We start from the raw sequence: 18,882 nt of genomic DNA on the forward strand, positions 1-18,882 counted from the left end.
GAACCACAGCGAAGACAATTTCTGCCTTTCTACCAGGCGTCGCTTGAAGTCTGCGAACGTTACTCAAGGCTGTTGTCAGCGGGTCGGGGCACGGCACTTCCACAGTGCTCTTCGCAGCTGCTTTAAAGACCGAGGAGCGGTCGAAAGCTGCCGAAAAAGTGAGCTTGCTGTGCTCTGTAAAGTGGAGGCATTGAATGTCTTCTCTCAGCAGGCTACGGAAGAAGCGATCTCGGAGGGACTCCTCCAGGGCACTTCCAAAGTCCCACGTTCTACGACAGACTACGTAGCTTAGCGACGTCCTAAGATACGGACTCGCCTTCTTCAGGGGCCTTCAGGTCAAACATTGCCCTTTCGTTGATGAATGATGCCATTTTAGACACGCTGGTCGCCGAGCGTTTGCTTCAAGACGTCGAAGCTCTTCGTGGAAGGCGACTTCGGAGGCGTCACCGGCATGACTTGTGCGTACAACTTCGTACCACTGATGCTCACTCAGTAAGGCGTCAGACTTGCCAGTTTCATGTACTTGGCTAAGACGCAGTAAATACCTGAGCCTTTCTTCAAAATAATTTATTCGCTCTGGGAACCATCGAACGGCTCCAAATGAGCCAGCCGCCAGTGCATTTAGTCAGGCTGCCACGTCTCCCTGGGGTAGCTGCTTCTGCGTCACCATGTTTCATCCATTGTGAACCATCAATGGTTTCGTATTCACGAAAGGACCTGAAAATACATTCCTTTCACCACCCTCCATTACTGAACTAGCAATGCCAGCCATAATTTTTCATCCAAATGGCATTTCGTGCGCAATCGACAAATTGAAAATTGCATCGTGAGCCGGAATGGACGAAATTAACACTAAGTTTCTCCAAAACACTGAGGACATTTCATCCAAGTTTTTATGCTTATTGTTTTCTCAGTCACTCGCCACGGGTATCATCCCAGAAGACTGGAAGATGGGGAAAGTCGTTCCTGTTTTCAAATCAGGTAACAGAGACTCTCAACTCAACTATCGCCCCAATTCCCTAATTAGCATCCCTTGTAAACTAATGGAACACGTCATCTATTTCCAGATAATGCAGCATCTAGACTCTATAATTTTTTTCACTCCATCCCAACATGGATTTAGAAAAAGGCTTATCATGTGAGACACAGCTTGCCATCTTTCTTCACGATCTGCATTCCAACCTCGATGCTAACTTACAAACTGACGCCATCTTTTTAGACTTTGCCAAAGCATTCGATAAGGTACCTCATCAACGTCTACTCTTAAAACTTTCCACACTAAACTTGCATCGATAAATTATTGCATGGTTAAAAAAATTCCTCACACATTACACACTATTAACAACTACTCCTCTAACCGTCTACCAGTAACATCGGGCGTTCCTCAGGGAATTGTCCTTGGCCCCCTCCTATTCTTAATTTATAATAATGATCTACCACAAAATTTATCATGTCACGTCCGTCTGTTCGCCGACGATTGCGTTATTATGCCCCAATTACTAATACCGCTGATCAAGAATCCCTTCTGGACAATCTTAACCGCATTCAATAATGGTGCAATCACTGGTTGATGACGCTTAATCCGAATGAGTGCAAACTCATGTCTTTTCATCGTCGTCACAACCCGCATTTATTTACGTACAAGATTTCCGATTCCCCTGTCGAACTCGTTTCGTCCTATACTTACCTCGGTATCACTATCAGCAATGATTTATCATGGCGCGAGCACGTAACAAAGCTAATATCATCTGCGAATAAAAAACTAGGCTTTCTTTAACGTCATCTTCATGACGCCCCTCAAAATATAAAGCTACTTGCTTATAAATCATTAATCAGGCCAAAACTTGAGTATGCATCCGCCATCTGGAATCCAGAGCAAACTTACCTCATCGACTCATTAGAAGCTGTGCAAAACAGAGCCGCCCGTTTCATTCACCGCTCATACTCATCCTATATCAGTGTTTCATCTCTCAAGCTTCAGTCCCAATTATGCAGTCTTTCCCTCCGTCGCCGTATTTCTAGCCTGTGCCTATTTCACAAATTTTATTATTCCCAGCTCAGACAGCAGCCATACATCTGCGCACCGCCATCACGCACGTCTCGCCGAATTGGTCATCCGCTGAAAGTCTCACACCACCGTGCCCATACGACTACATTTTCCCAGTCATTCTTCCTCCGAACAGCAAGCGATTGCAACGTCCTTCCCCATGAAATTGTAGCCATCACCTGTCCATCAACCTTCCTAGAAAAAGTCACATCCCACCTGTCATCATGAAAAAAAAGTTTTACTTTCTCACGTTACACCCACCCCTTATGTAAAACCCTCTGCAGGGGGTCTTTAAGGAAATAAAAATGAAATGAAATGAAATGAAAATCAAGAAATGTTCTAGCGAGAACAATTGCTTCCGTGCCAACCCAAGTGTCATACTCGCCGCCAGTTGTGGTTGTTCATCGCGACGGCTTCGCCCGCGAAGTAGCAGACAAGAGGGAAGTTCTTCTCGTTACGCTCATGTTCATTTATAGTGCTCACACCGTGGAGCTAAAAAGAGCTAGAACTAAACACAGGGGTATCATTCTTTGAAGCGATTGTCAGCGGTGATGGATGGGCAGTGCAACCAAGTATGCCCCAGCAGCTATCTTCATAAGGCGCCGGACACTAAAATAGGCATTTGTGAATGCGTCACCGATCGGAAGGCAGCCGAGATATGTGTATTGGGAGTCATGCCAAAAAAAAAAGGTTGTTTGGAACCTCGTAGTGTAACGGGACACAAACACATGTTGACTACCATATTCAAAGGAGTGACCTATATTGAACAATCAATGCGTCTTATCGTTTCATGGGAAGACGACGACGACGCTCACGGAGTGCACGCGCCTCGTATGGGCTCCGTATATTTCAAACTCTTGTGGCCAAACAATCACCGCTGGACCCAAACTAACGTCGGAACCAGCTTCCGGAAGTGGTCCGCTACCGATCAAGACCAGTCCCGACGCCAGGGACCCAGGACAAGGGTTTCTACGACCACAAGATTGCTAACCCTAACAAGACCTTCAGCTGCTCCGTCTGGCCGAGAGACAGGTGCGCCGCAGCTACGAAGGTGCACGGCGTCGCTGTCGCAGTCCTGGCTCCCGAGGGCTTCGCCCAACGACTCGCACCCTCGTGAGATCAAGTAAGTGCAGCCCCTCCCCTCGTCATGGAGGTAGTAGAGGTTGAAGGCACGAAAATAGCCCCCGAAGAAGTTTCCGTTGAAGCAGGGTGGCTTGTCAGCCACCGTAAGCAACGACAGACTACGCAGGCATCATCGCTACTCATACACGGATCCCTCCATGCAACAGCAAGCGCACGCACCGAGAGTACCGAGCAGCCCGCACTACGCCGACGCGCACCACGGCAACCACGACTTCCGAAGAATGATATCAAGATCGTCATACGCCCAAGAGACGGTTTCAACGTGTCCAAACTAGGAGACGCCCAGATACGCGACTCAATACTACAGATCACGGGCATTACAACCAAAGAAGCAGAGGACGACATTTACCGCTCATGCACGGATAATAATGTCATTGTAGTTAGCACGCCAATGATGTCTAACGCCGAAAAATACTGTCGCATCCGCAGTCTCCCCATCGGAGCAGTCCGCTACGCTGCCACAGCATACGTCACACCGCCGGAGGACACAGCCAAAGGAGTCATACATAACATCCCTTCATATGACACGGACGAAGACATTACCAACAGTCTCATTTACAAGAAGAACCCTACGATTCTGCAGGCCCGACGCATGGGCAAGACTAATTCAGTGCTCATCGTATTCGACGGAAAGCAAGTACCGTACCATGTCTACTACCGCGGAGCAGAATACAAATGCTATCTACATAAGAAGCGCATCGAGGTCTGCGACATCTGCGGGACCGTCGGCCACAGGGCCGATGTATGCCCCACTCCAACCCAGAAGAAATGCAAGAGCTGTGACACAGTAAATCCACAGGATGATCACCCCTGTCACCCTTGCTGCGCGCTCTGCGGCAAAGACCACCCGACTGGTGATAAGTCCTGCCATCGCCGCTTCCAGACACCACACCTCCTACTCCAACGACGATGGGAACGCCTACGACTGGGACAACAAGGAGCTGACCAGGAGATGGGGCCATCGACTTCTGCAAATGGAGACTCAGCTCTGCCAACACCGAAGTCAACACTACAACCGCAGGCTCCCGAACGCAGCAATCCACGAGGACGCAGTCGGTCTCGTGGACGCAGCCGCTCCCGAGGTCGCAGTCAGTCACAAGGACGCAGTCACTCTGGGAGCGGACCGGATTCAACACCGCCGCAGCAGCAAGGAAACACAAGCCTTAGAACGACCACAGTCAAAGTGCAAGACGCACCCCCCAAGGTAAGCTGGGCCAGCATTGTCTCCCACACAGGTCACACCACACAACCTACAGCAACCCCAGTGAACACAGTTAGTGACGCTACCACGCACAGCTTCATGCAGGAGCTCCGATCCTTACGTGCTGAGATACAAGAACTCAAGACAGAAAACGCTAATCTCAAATCACAACTTGCAGACACACAACCCAAACATTTACCATCAAATGCAGACATCCTTCCTGTTCCTGCAATAGATTGCCGGCAAACCACCCAACAACCAACCTCGCACAAACGCAAAGCTCTCGAACCAATCTCAAAAGCGGCAACACCAGCATACCCTTCAGAAGGAAATGTCAACTGTGAGGCCCTCACTGAGCTGCAACAGCGGATAGAACGCAACCTGAACGAAGCATTAGATTGTAAGCTTGCCACATTGCTCGACGCCTCCATTGCAAAAGCTCTCGAACGCGCAATGGACAACCTCCTTACGGCGAAACTAGAAACGCTACTACTGCCCAGAATTGAGCAAGCCTTTGTGGCAAGAGAACAACAGCGACAGGAAGACATGGACGACACGCGCAAAGTGCTTCAAGACATGGTCGCAACATTGGCTCAAAATCACAACACCCGTTTGACAGAATTGGAAAACACCCTACTCCGTCCCAGAGCAGGTCCACTAAAGAAGCCGTACTCGCGTCCCGACAAAGATGGCTGCGAGTAATCCAGAACGTGTTACCTACTGCATTTGGCAGTGGAACTGCCGGGGCTTCCGGCGAAAGCGAGCACATTTAGAGCAATACATTACGTCTCTCGCACCACATACTTCCCCTGATGTTATCGCATTACAAGAGACCGGAGAAGCGGCTAAGCTGTCGGGATACGCGGCATACACCGCAGTTTGCAATGATAACCGCAGGCCCCAAGTAACCACACTAGTTAAGCGAAACATTCCGGTTATACAGCATCACACAGGCATTGATACAGCAGCCCACATTTTTCTGGAGATCATCCCGTCTGCAAGGCGCAAGCAACAGAGCCTCTTCATCCTAAATGTGTACAGCAGCCCCAGAGAACAACATAGGTTTCTACGACTTTTCACCAAAGCAGATCAACTAGCTAGGGGAGCCCCCCTGCTCATCGTAGGGGACCTAAACGCCCCTGCGGTGGCATGGGGATACCCAATGGACCGCCGAAAGGGAAGACAACTATGGCTTGACGGACAGAATCTAGGTCTTACTCTTGTCACGGATCCAACTTCTCCCACTCGTATGGGAAACAGCGTTAGCAGAGATACTACTCCGGACTTGACATTCGCAAAACGAATTCCACAAGCAGACTGGATCAACACACAAGACAACTTGGGCAGTGACCACTATTTAATCCAAACAACAGTTCGAGCCGGCCCGCGAAAGCCTAAGGGTCGTGAACTCCACATAACGAACTGGGACGCTTTCCCGCAGGCCAGAGCCCTCACCTCTTTCTCGGGTACCCAACCCCCTTACGAAGATTGGGTCGCATCCTTGCTGCAAGACGCGAGCAAAGCCACTAAATTGGTTCCTGAGGAAGCCAATCTGCAGGAGGCAGATAGCAAGTTACTGCATATGTGGGAAGCCCTCGCCAGTCTGCAACGCAGATACAAACGCAACAAGCTCAACCGAACGCTCAGGAAACGTATTAGCACTCTCACCCTTGAAATCGAAGACTACGCACAACAACTTACTCGTCAAAATTGGCACAGCACATGCGACAGCATGGAGGGGCAACCAAACCTGCCCAAAAGGTGGAATATCCTCCGTTGCCTCCTCGATCCGGCTAACAGCAAGAACACACAACAGCACAACTTGCAAAAAATTATTCACACCCATTCTGGCACGGACGCACAAGTTCTTCAAGAATTGATAGACCGATACATAGGACCTCAACCTACTACACCCGCTCCACCATACACAGGCACCGATAACGACCACCTGGACGTGCCCATAGAAGCAGCAGAAGTACGTGAAGCCATCCTCGCACTCCGCCCTAACTCAGCCCCGGGACCTGATGGCATTACTAATAAAATGCTTCGCAACCTAGATGAGGATTCTATACTAGCCCTCACAGCTTATTTTAACGAATACTGGGAAACTGGAAACCTCCCCTCACAATGGAAAGAAGCCAAAATTATTATGATTCCCAAACCCGGGAAGCGCCTCCTACTCGAAAACCTCCGCCCTATCTCCCTGACTTCATGTGTCGGAAAAGTCCTCGAGCACGTCATCCTCACACGCTTACACAGACATATGAACGACAACGACCTCTTCCCCAATACCATGATTGGCTTCCGCCCGAAACTTTCTGCTCAAGATATCATGATTCAGCTCAAGCACCAAATTATCGATGGCGACAAAACCTCCAGGCTGGACACCAGAGCCATCTTGGTGCTAGACCTAACCAAGGCCTTCGATAACGTCACGCATGAGGCCATACTGAACCAACTGGCCCAACTCCAGGTTGGCCATCGAACCTATAACTACGTAAAGAATTTTCTTACAGGTCGCACGGCCACCATTACCATTGGAGGGTTGCAGTCGCCAATTATTCACTTCGGCAGTAAAGGCACGCCGCAAGGTTCGGTTCTATCCCCTTTTCTGTTTAACGTGGCCTTGCTCGGACTACCGCCTGCATTAGCTAGCATCCCCAACCTCAAGCATAGCCTCTACGCAGACGATATCACCCTGTGGGTCACCGGGGGCAGCGACGGGGACATCCAAGACACGCTGCAGCAAGCCATCAACGAGGTCGTTGCATACGTAGAACCGCGCGGCCTGGCGTGTTCCCCACAGAAATCGGAGCTCCTTCTGTACAAGCCTAATTGGGGAGGTCGACGTCCAGACCCTCACCCACCCGAGATAGAACTCCACGTGCACCAGCAACGCATACCTACAGTACCTAGCATTCGTATCCTTGGCTTACGCATCCAACAAAACGGCAGAAACACGGAGATACTCAAGCAATTAGATAATCATGTACACCAAACCACTCGCCTCATTGCACGCATCGGAAATCGACATCATGGCATGAAGGAAAGCAACCTTATACGCCTGGTAACCGCCTACGCCTTGAGCAGGATCACCTATGTCGCCCCGTACCTTAGCCTCAATGCAACTGACAAGTCCAAACTCAATACCATGATCAAGAGGGCCTATAAACAAGCCCTACATCTTCCCTTCACCACCTCTAACGAGAAACTGGACGCCCTAGGCATTCATAACACCATAGACGAGCTTATTGAAGCGCACCGTATTAGCCAATACGAACGACTTGCCAATTCCACCACGGGCAGGCACATTCTAGGCACCCTAGGCATAACCTACACCACCCAATTCGGACCAAAAGTACCCATCCCTCCAAACATTCGTGATCAGCTAGTTATCCCGCCCATACCTCGTAATATGCACCCTGAACACAATCCGGAGCGACGTGCAGAAAGAGCTAAACAACTACAAAAGCGCTACGACCAAGCCGCTGACGTAACCTACGTGGACGCAGCAGACTACCCCTACCAAAACGCCATGGCGGTAGTCGCAGTCGCGGGTTCGCAGTACCACCTCTCCGCGGCCGCATCAATATTCGCCACGCAACCCGAAGTAGGCGAAGAAACGGCCATCGCTTTAGCCTACGCGGCTACCAATGCACACTGCATCATCAGCGACTCAAAAACGGCTATTCGTAACTACGCAAGAGGACTGATAGCACCCCAAGCGCAAAAGATTCTCTCTGGCACTCCTCTCTCAAGGCAACGCCGCGTGCAGATCATCTGGGCCCCTGGTCACTCGGGTCTGGCTGGAAACGAAGCCGCCCACGATGCCGCCCGAGCTCTCGCACACCGGGCGCATCATCCTTCTCCTGCGTCTTCCGATCCCGACCAGCCCTCTGTTCTGCATCGCGGTCACGCGCGGGACCGAATGGTCACGTTCAGAGAAATTCTACTGCACTACCGCAGAGAGCGGTTACGCTACCCCCCAGCACACAAAACACTGACTAAGTCTCAATCCACCACTTGGCGACTCCTTCAGACACGAACTTTTCCGAACCCCGTGCTTTACAACCACATGTACCCCGATGCATACTCACCACTCTGCAAAGCGTGCAAAGCCCGCGCCGACCTCAATCATATTATTTGGCAATGCCCCAAAGCCTCACCCACCAACAACTCCCGCACTAACACACGCATCATTAGTACGGCCGAGCAGTGGGAGACATTGCTGCTCAGCTTGGACCCAGAGGAGCAGCTCTGGGCCGTCCGGATGGCCGAAGACGCCGCCAGGAAGCAAGAACTGGCCGCCGTCTGAGGAAGGGGGGGATTGGGGGTTAGCCTCCCGACCCCCGCCACCCCTTAACCCCATCAAGGACACAATAAAGTTTTATCTCTCTCTTATCGTTTCATTTGTGTTTTCCGTCTTCTAACGAACTTCATAGCACGATCGCAAGTTTCACTACCTGTTCTTGGTCTCTTTAATGACCCTATCGCGGCGACGCAATCGATTCCGTGTTCGCAAGCAGACTGAATGTTTTTTTTTTCCTGGGAGTCATCTTACACAGCAGTACAAACGCGCCACTACAACCTATTTATATTTCAGACGTAATTGAGTTCTACATGCATTTATTTGTCTGCACTACTGCTGAATAGAACAGACTGCCCGTATCATGTACGATGGAGTTGGAATGCGGAAGCGAGGCCGCGTGAACGAATCGCAATGAGAAAACCAATCAACAGGACTGTTTCATCGGCATTTAGCGAAACGTCAAACCCCGGAAGCCCGGCAAAGTTGGTTGGCTCGAACGCGGTCACCCACTCGCAGGAAATGAAAACGAACGAAGAGCGAGAATTTTTTTTTCGGCGTTTCGAAGGCGCTTTACACACCAGAATTACCATTGCAGGAACTGTACAGCTACTTCGTGCACTGGAAACAGTTACTGCGCAAGACGCGATAAGGAGGCGATGCCTTCGCAATGTGTCTCTGTGTGTGTGTGTGTGTGTGTACGCGGGCCTATTAATTACCCCTTCGCAAGCGTCGTTCATTATAGGTACCGCTAGCATAGCCTGTCGCGAAGTGTCGTGTCAAGCCGATAAGATGACTGCTAGCTAACAGTAGGGGCGTTGCTGTATTTTGCTGCTGTTGATGTATTTTTTTCACCGTAGTTTTTACTTTTGGTGCTCGGGGTTCATTTATTTTTTCTTTTCTTTAATTTAATGGTTCCAGCCCATTACTTAAGGGGAATATGAGTAAACGTGTTTCTTCTTTGCCCTAGAGAGCACAGTGCAAATTAGAAAAAAAAACGCAGTTGGCTGTTAACGATAGCACAAAAGCGCTAGTCTGGGCAAAGTTAATAAAATGAACAGGCAAACTCAGGGTGTCTCTCAGAACTCGGGTATGATGATTAGCAATGTATCAACAAAATAACAGTGATTATATTATACAATATACATTGTTTCTAATAGACCAAGTACGGCGACATATTTGGCTAAAAATTATTTTGATCCACTTGTGTCGCGGGTTCTTTTTCTTTTTTTCTTTTTTTTTTCGCCACGTGATTCCGTTGAGTCTTCCTTTATTGCGTGCGGCCGGAACCATTCGGTGTAGGTGGTGCTGGATGAAAAAGCACAACAGGAAAAACAGGGGAGATGTCCCGTGGTGCGTTTCACCAAGCCTTGTGTCAATGAGCCTTGTGAGCTATGCACAAACTTGCCCAACGTCGTGCTTTGCAGAGCTGCATTACCCTTGTTTGTCTGCCTGCCCAAAAGGGGGTGCACGTAGGAAGCTCGAGTTACAAAGGTCTCGAATTTTTTCGCCCATTTCACCATTATTTTACTAGTTTAGGGTGTGGAATGCAAGAAATATATTATTTCCGCGGATCAGCGTGTCCTGAATGCGCCCGCATCTTTGGCATTTCACCACTATGCCTTAATATCTACTAAGTATTCACGTTGCCGACCACTATAATAATATTTACTGGACCTTACTATGAAGTTACCTTTCGTGCCAGTCTTCAGAAGCCCGGAGTCTGTGCAAGTACTGTGGTGATCCTCTGGTTCTCAGCTAATATTTGCTGAACTGCTTTTCATCTCTGTATTATAGGCTGATTAGCTCATTCGAGACGTTCTAGTTGTCAACTTTCAGGCTACGTTTTCAGTTTGGAAGGCGGCAATTCTGGCCATTCTCTTGCCCAATGTTCGGTGAAGAGTGCACTTGAAACTATCGATTTGCTGTTTTCGAATGGTGAGGATGCGCTTGATATCAGGGTACATCGATAAACCGGCATCCAGCCTCAATTCTGTTGCTAAACTAAACTATACTGCGTCCTACAAGATATATCACACATAACTTGGGTGTCATTGTATTCAGCGGTTACAAGAAGAATAACTAAGCAGTGCAGGGGAATAGTAGCTAGAGCACGCATTTCCCTAAACTTCGTCCTTCTTGCTTCAAAAGGCTTTGGTACTGTGCGAAATGGTGATAATCAGCAAAGAGTGGATGTACAAACGCAATCATTTGCAGTATTTAGGCAGGCACGCATAGATTTTTTCTTGCTATTGTTACAGCTTTATTTCTTGGAAAGAAAGAAATTAGGTAAAGCCTAATAATTAACTGCCACAAAAACGTCTCCATCAAGAAATAAGATCTTTCAGCAATTTAAATACTCCTGACCAGACCCATTGTATATTATTGATCGCAGTGCATGATATTTCTCTGGAAATTTCTGTAGCAAACTGCGTCGATTCTGCTGTCAATGGATTGGAAGAAGACAGAGCGCCGAAACTAGGATACAACAAAGGAAATGGAAAATGAGTTGGAAGATGTATCGTCACGTACAATGACGACAAACTGTCGAAACAACTGAAGCCTCGCGTTTGTAACAGGGCAAAGTCTAACGCTGTGCCTTTGAGAGTAGCAATAAGCTGCTGAAGCCGATCTGGCTCTTTTACTATAGGGTATGCTGCTATTAAGGAGGCTGTCGCTCACAAGATCATCGTCCGCAACATTGTGATTACAAAGACATTCGTGCTCCAAAGTTGTTATACGAGCTGTGTATATAAGACCTTGCTAATCCTGCCGACACCTGGTTAGGTGACACTACACTTGCTGCGAAACTGTTAGTCATGATCCCTTCGCACTGCTATCCAAGATGCGGCAGCATTGACTTTCCCAAACGTTGCTATGGTTTCTTTCATTTAGAAAGATTCAGTATCATGTCCATATCACGCCCATAAATGAGGGAAGTCAAAACATTGGCCGAGCTAAGTGGTCTGGTTAAATTTGCATCCTGCTTGCGAAAAGCAAGTGTCCAATGAAACTACTTTTCTCCCAGCCACTCTCCAAAAGAAGGTAGCAAGATTACCGAACGGGAAAGTCAGACCACGGTAATAAAGTAGCCGCTCCGCTACTCACTAAGGTCAAATTTATTTCTCCATTTCTTCCTTCTTTCTAACACTGTTCACACTCACGGAATGCACAAATCATTACTTCAGAGCCTTCAGAGTTATAAGAAACTTAACAAACATCAGCCGCGGTAGCCACATAACTCAATTTCAAAGCACAAGAGCCACTCAGCAAGCCACAATAGTTTCTTCGCGATCGTCGTCTTATCTGATTAACTGAAAACGTCTCAAGCGATGGTGCTCCTCTATTCAAATTGGAGTTGCTCCAACACGTCTACGAGCTTTTAAGGCTTAAACGGATTAAGGCGTCCAAAGGGGCGCAGAGAGCTGAGCAAAGACGGGCGTGCTAGTTCCAATAGTATTTAGAATTGCAAATTCGGTATAATCAATCACTAAGAATTTCGTCTACCAATATGGAAGACTACGGGAAACGGCTTATTCCGTGGAATAAGTGCTAAACGAAACAAAAAAACAATTATCTGTTCGGCGAATCGGTGTAGCCGAGCCCAGTTAGAATGAATTCTCGACTATTACGAATGAATGTAGAATGCAGGTCGCAATTCTTATTGGTATGTGGTATTCGTGCACAACAACGGGTGATGTCATGAAATGTTTTAATTTATCTATCAGAAAGGTCCCAGATTTATTGTCACGTGATATTCATATTTGTTTACTGTACCGTTCACAACCAATGCTGACATTCGAATTCTAAATCAAACGAGCGCACAGAGCCAGACACATGCGTAGCGATGTCACATTGACGAAGACCGCGCGTGAACGTTGGGGAAATAAGAATGGTGCTGGCAGGTGCATGCATGGAGAAGTACAACCCTTACAACACGAAAGCAACATTTTGGGATGTTGTACTTCGTGCGCCACAGTGGGACACATCCAATCTCGAAGATTCGCCAAGAACGAGCAAAACCCCAGTGGTACGCAAACAAACAAATAAATAAATACATGAATAAATACATAAAGTAATATAAAGTAAGTGATTGAATCTGTGAAATATATGTCCACGTTCCACTAACCCTTGACACACGAGTAACAACCGGACGTATTTTTGTTTTATGCGTTGCATATTGCAATCACTCAGTTCAGCCCTTGCGCGCGGCCGGGCAGCCACCATTGAGGGTATGAGCCATTGTTCATTGCTGCGCGTCTCATATGTGGGTCTATTCTCTTTTAAGCTTGCTATGTTTGTTATTAGGTTCCTTCTGTTTTTATGCGTTGCATATTGCAATCACTAAGTTCAGCCTTTGGGCGCGGCCGGGCAGCCACCATTGACCTTTAGCGCAACCACGCGACGTGACGTCACGACAGCCGGAGGAAAAGCTGGGCCCCAACTCGCGCAATATGCAGCGCATTCTTGGCTTAACCAAGGTAAGCCTGGCCATTTTTCACATCATGGGCACTCTTGCTTTGGTACAATCAAATGAATTAGACTGGTCGCAGTTTGTCGCGTCCGTCGCATTTTGTTACCGCCACTATCTAGGCTGTGTGTTTCTCGCCCTGCAGTGAACTCTGGAAAGCTTAACTACAAGCAGCCTAAATGGAGAACGTGAATTGACGCCATACTGCGCGTACGCGTGCCGGCGCGCGAATGCTCGCGCCCATGGTTCCTCACATTTGCCGCACCTCGTGAGTAATCTCAGCCTCAACCTACACGACGCGCGCGTGCGCCTATTTGGCTGATTATTTTCGCCTTGGAAACTTGGAACTTGAAATTTGAACGTGGGCCAGCTGAAATTTGGGGTGGGCAACCTTAAGTTAGGTGGTAGGCGAAATTTAAATTAGAGGGCGGCCCAAATTAAATTTGGGAAGGAACCAAGGTAAATTTGGTGCTGGGCCTACTGAAAGTTGAAGGGGTGCCAACTTGAAATATCGGGGGGTGGGGGATGACCTAAATTTTGGGGTAGGCCAACTTGAAATCTGGGGGTAGGTTAAGTTAACTTTTTAGGGTGGGCCAACTTGAAATTTGAAGGGGCGCCAACATGGAATTTGTGGGCGGGACAACATAAATTTGGGGGCGGGTCATGCAAAATTTGCGGGTCGGCCAAGTTCAAATCTGAGGCACCGCGAACTTAATTCGGGGATGGGCCAACTTCCAATATGGGGGCGGGCCAACATCAAATTTGCATGTGAGCCAACATAAATTTAGGGATGCATCAGCTTAAGGTTTCGGGGTGGGCCAACATACGTTTGTGGGTGGGCGAACTGCAGTTTCGTTGTTAGCGACCCCAGCGATGAAAATGACTTCGCGTACGTTTATTTCAATCCGTATAGGGAAATTCAGTGAGGGAGCCGATTTAACAAAGATGGGGAGGTGTGGCATTGAGAAGGACGAGTGTTCTTTGCGACTAGTCCACCACACATCGGTAACGTTGTGTCCAACTACACGAGTTACCATCATGCTGCTGGTGTTGAGATGAACGCTTCCGATTACGTAAAGTGCTCTGGGAACCTGGCTCCTCATTCAAAGAGGACTTTTCAACTCGAATTGTTCACAGCAGGTGCCAGCGAATACTCATTATGCTCCTATTGTTAGCGAAAGACGCCGGCCAATGCTACAGGTAATTTGTTAGAGAAGAAAAAAATTCAGCATTCCCCCTCATATTTCGTAATATACTATTCCAAGGTGACGACACAGAGACCGCACATAAGTCAAACGTCGTCTATATTTTCAGAGGTGTTAACGCAGATCTCTGCAAAGGCATAGGCGTCCTAAGCGTCAAAATAACGCTTTGCCATTTTTCAAAAGAAACTTGCTTTGAGGGCGAAGCTTTAAATCTATGTTTCCACGTCGAGTTGTGAGGTGCAGAAAACATAACATGACCCAAGGAAAGTCAGAATTGAACGAAATCATGGGCAGCCGTGCATAAGAGAAGATTAATGATTAACATAGGTAATTCATGATTGATCAGTGATTGGATTAAGGAATATTAGGGTGGATTTGGGTGAAGTGAGGGCGATTATGACGGATTAAAGAGGATTAAAGTCAATTAGTGTAGATTACGGTTGATTAGGATGGATTAAGGTGGGCTGACGAGGATTAATGTGATTTACAGTAGGCTTTACAAGGCTTCCGCCTTCGCGTCTCTTAGGCAGTCGCTAAGGACAACTGGGAACTTTCTCTTTTAGGGTTGTTAGGTTGTTTAATAATAAGACAGCGAAGAATAAGAAGAGATAATGTTAGCGCGCGTACTTCTGTGGCAGGAACGATGTTTCCCATTTCTTTCTTTTCTTGCGAACACTTTCAGCTCAAGTACGTACCATCCACTGCTGTTATAAACAGTGCCAAATGCAGCTGAGCCCAAAAGGACGCGTCTAGGGAAGTTGGTCGGTCAGTGACCTCCCTGCGACTTGCAGGAGGCTCCCATTACTTTGCTAGGTACAGTCACGCTTAGTGTAACGAGGACAAAGACAAGAGAGAGAAATAGAGTAGAACGATTGCATGCTGCGAACACGAGTGGGCAAGATGACCACTGCTATAGGTAGGCAAATAGACACCGGGAACTATCTATACACAAGAACAGACGTGGCAAAAGGAATAGAGCATATTTTTTTCATAGGCATTAGTGTTCTGCATACGCGAGAGCGCCTGCCTGCTTGATGGCGGAGGCTGACTACTCAGAGTAGGAACAGGTACTCATTTATTCAGGAAAACAAACATCCCCGAGCACACGACGCAATGCGTCTCTGCGGCTGTGCTTGAGACGGGTGCGAGTCTCACTCCTTTATCATATGCACTCACACAAAACCCGCAGTACTGTGGCGGCAACTGGTGTTATGCGGTGAATTCTGCACGCAGAGAATTTGATTAGGAGCGCAAATATGTACCGACAGGAAACAAGAGTATTCTGGAGGCTCAACAATGGTCGCCCACATGGTAATAACTGTGTAAAGGCGGAACGTAGAAATATCCAACGGGCGTGTTTCTTTTTTTTATCACAATGCCCAAAATATACCGTGAGTAGGAATAGTGAATGATAAAGAAAAGGACCTTTCGCGGAATGTTTTACCCGTTTGGGTGCCCAACACAAAGCAGAACAATGGGAACCATCTTTCTTGAGGCGTTTCTGTGGAACACACAGTTCTCGTTGGATGTGAAACAGACGTGTACCTTTCGTTTGCACTGTATTACTCGTATGAAACCAAAACGGCCAGTGACCTTGCACCGGCCTCTTTTGTGACCGCGCTTAGAAAAAACGCCAGTGGCTCGCCATACTATTTTTTCGTCGTCTTTTACTACTGCTTTCTAATCCAATTATTGACGCATGTTATCGGTGAATGAGCCTTGGATGAGTATGTTTAATGGAAATCTTATACTCAAAACGAAACCTCTGCAACTTGAAATATTTTTCCGGGATGTTGCCTGCGGACAAGTTTCCTCCATAAACGGTTAAGAGGGAGGTTTACCACCGCGCCAAACTTGATGTTCTTTCTCTCGGAATATTAAACTTTTTTGAGATATTTTATTCCTCGTTCTTTTCCCTACCATATCAAGTAGCGCATTTGATCACTCAGCCTCACACGCCTATTCAGCGTTGATTCTGCATATGCCTTAGCCAAATCAAGGACATTCTAGACCAGCCAGTTGAGTACACTGAACAACAATAAAATTCAAACAAGAAACGCGACCTATTTGTCAAGGCGTTTACCGTGTGTCTGCCTTGCACCGACCAGGCCAAATTTTACGTCGGTGAATTGTTTTCGACAAAGGAACAAAAGCGGTGTGTCCACATGACCGTGTAGGGGAGGGGAGTGTTGAAATTGAAAGCATGGAGTGTGTCTTTGGTTCCATGAACCCTAGAAATAGGACGTCGGAATTCCTTAAAGGAATGGATTTGCACGTTTTTCCATCGTCCTTTTCTTATGCCTAAACGTGATCCTCGAAAAAAAATATTACGATTTTAGTGAAATTTTGTTGATTTTCCCGCCCCAAGGAACCTACATCAGACAAAAGCTCAAAGCCCTGTGTGGTACAGGTACTGTAGCAATGAGTTTTCACATTTGTCGTTTAACGTGGGTGGTATAGACCATGAGAAAGTTGGCGACAGCAAACACCGGGAAACTTCAGCACTACATGATGGCAACCAAGTGATGAATATCTGTGCAACCAAAAATGTCTAGAAAAAGAAAGAGAGAGATAGATGAGATAGTGTGACATGTGCACCTCGGCATCCGCCTTTGGTACCGCAGCAAGGAGCTCGATCTCCCGCCTGGTAATGACCTGAAATTCCAGCGTGTCAAGACAGCGCTCCAGGGATGGCATTCGCTATAAATGAGCAACTCGGTACGGCGTCTGCAGGTGTTTCTCGTTCCCGACTGTATCTCCCACCCACGTTAAGCGCGCAAACTGCCATTCATATGGTCCCTTGCATAGCCGACCCGTACAAAAAAATTATTTAAAGGTAATTGCAATGTTATTGTTCAACGTCAACAAATGACCTTGAAAGATGATTGGGGAATTGTTGAAACATTATTGAGGACGTTGTTGACAAGTGTTGATAATTGGCCCGCGACATTTTGCCGAAACACTATTGAGGCTTTTCAATTTGAAAGATCAGTGGTATATTGTTGAATATATAATGCATTTCAGTGTTGAAATCCCATTGAAGGATTGTTGTAGATGGGTTGAGTCTCGAAATTAAAAGCCGGTTGAAAATTTTTTGCAGATTTGTTGAGTCTCAACATTGAAAGTCCGTTGAAATATTGTTGCAGCTGTGTTGAACGCCAACACTCCAATTATGTTGAAAGCCCTTTATGCCCCTTTGTGCATTTGGCAGTGTCTAAAACTGCACTTTACCTAAAGTACTGTTCAGGTATGTCGCGTTGCAAATACTTATCTTTGAACACGTTGTTTTGTTTGCTGCAAGAGGATAGGGGTAAATTTAAATAGAGTCACTTTTGTATTGGAGGCCTCGGTCACCTCGGCTCAAAAGTATGCTCCTAGATTGTCTGTAATAAACCATATTGTATAGCTGCTAGCAGTACTGTTGTGCCACTTTTTCAATTGTCACATTGAACGGTCCTTCACGAAATCAAGAGTGCTGAACTGATGCAGACAAAAACAATTCTTTTAGGTGAAGTGTTTATTTGTAACCAAACATCTGTGTAAATATGCAACCATTTGTAGTTTGAGAACATCATAAACTTCTTAAAGACTATCGTAAAGTACAAACTTCCTGCAGCTTGACACCATAACAAAATTGAATACTGACAGATGTAGTCCCTACGGCCCTCAAGTAAACACACTTTCAAAAAGAAATAAATCTTTAAAAAAATACCTAAATTATAAATGTACAAGCAGACTGACTTGACTGTATATAAGAACACACAAGAAAGGTACTTGATTTCTCTATTAGGTAGCCAGTGGTACAACCATGGCACCATTCCCTTGAGCCCACAGCACTCACTAGGACGCTGATATGTAGGGTGGTTATCTTTAAGTTTCATAAAATATATTAAAGAGTGGCTGTTGCAGCTAACATAATTCTAGATACAGGTTGCCAAACATTACTAGCATGAGAAATCAACACGCCCCCATATTCAGCTAACAAAAACTTACTTCCTAATAATCTTTTTACTAATTGTAGCGGTATTTTTACAAAGTATATGCACTTAGAACGAATTTCCAGAATACCAGTAACGAGACAGATGCCATCAAACTGACTGTTGAAATGCACTGTTGTTGCACTTAGTCTTTTTAACAAAACACACTGTTATGCACTGAAGCACGAAAGTACCTGGAACGCCCATGTATTTTGTCTCACATTTATGCAAGAATCTCTAGACTGGTTGGTCATCCTGGAAATTATTTTCAAGTGAAAACGTTTTTCAAGCTCACTGGCCACAATTTGTAAACTGCAATATGTGCCGGAATATTATAAGTGAATTAGTAAATTTGTGAGAATCAGTTGAATGTGTTTATCTTGTGGTAGTAATACCTTTGAATATTCTAGCTCAAGAACAAGAGGTATGCTACCTGGCACAGGCAACCTTAAAAAAATCTGTAACACTGAAAAAAGGATAACTCTGCACAATCTTTATTTGTTGGTTGAATGGTGTGTGGCAATTTCAGTAA

The 18,882-nt window shown here is 46.7% G+C and overlaps 1 protein-coding gene across 1 annotated transcript; it reads left to right on the plus strand.

The window, feature by feature from the left end:
* Positions 1-2,855: 2,855 nt before the first annotated feature.
* On the plus strand, positions 2,856-5,753 carry LOC135898589 (uncharacterized). Its single transcript, XM_065427638.2, has one exon. It carries the CDS (start codon positions 3,195-3,197, stop codon positions 5,091-5,093), a length of 1,899 nt encoding a protein of 632 aa, XP_065283710.1. The 5' UTR covers positions 2,856-3,194; the 3' UTR covers positions 5,094-5,753.
* The last annotated feature ends 13,129 nt before the right edge of the window (positions 5,754-18,882 follow it).

Source organism: Dermacentor albipictus, chromosome 8 (assembly GCF_038994185.2).
Source record: "Dermacentor albipictus isolate Rhodes 1998 colony chromosome 8, USDA_Dalb.pri_finalv2, whole genome shotgun sequence".
Classification (NCBI taxonomy): Eukaryota; Metazoa; Arthropoda; class Arachnida; order Ixodida; family Ixodidae; genus Dermacentor; species Dermacentor albipictus.

Bases quoted from the DNA above. Each gene is read 5' to 3' on its own strand.
- LOC135898589 (XM_065427638.2), top strand. From the start codon at position 3,195: ATGGAGGTAGTAGAGGTTGAAGGCACGAAAATAGCCCCCGAAGAAGTT.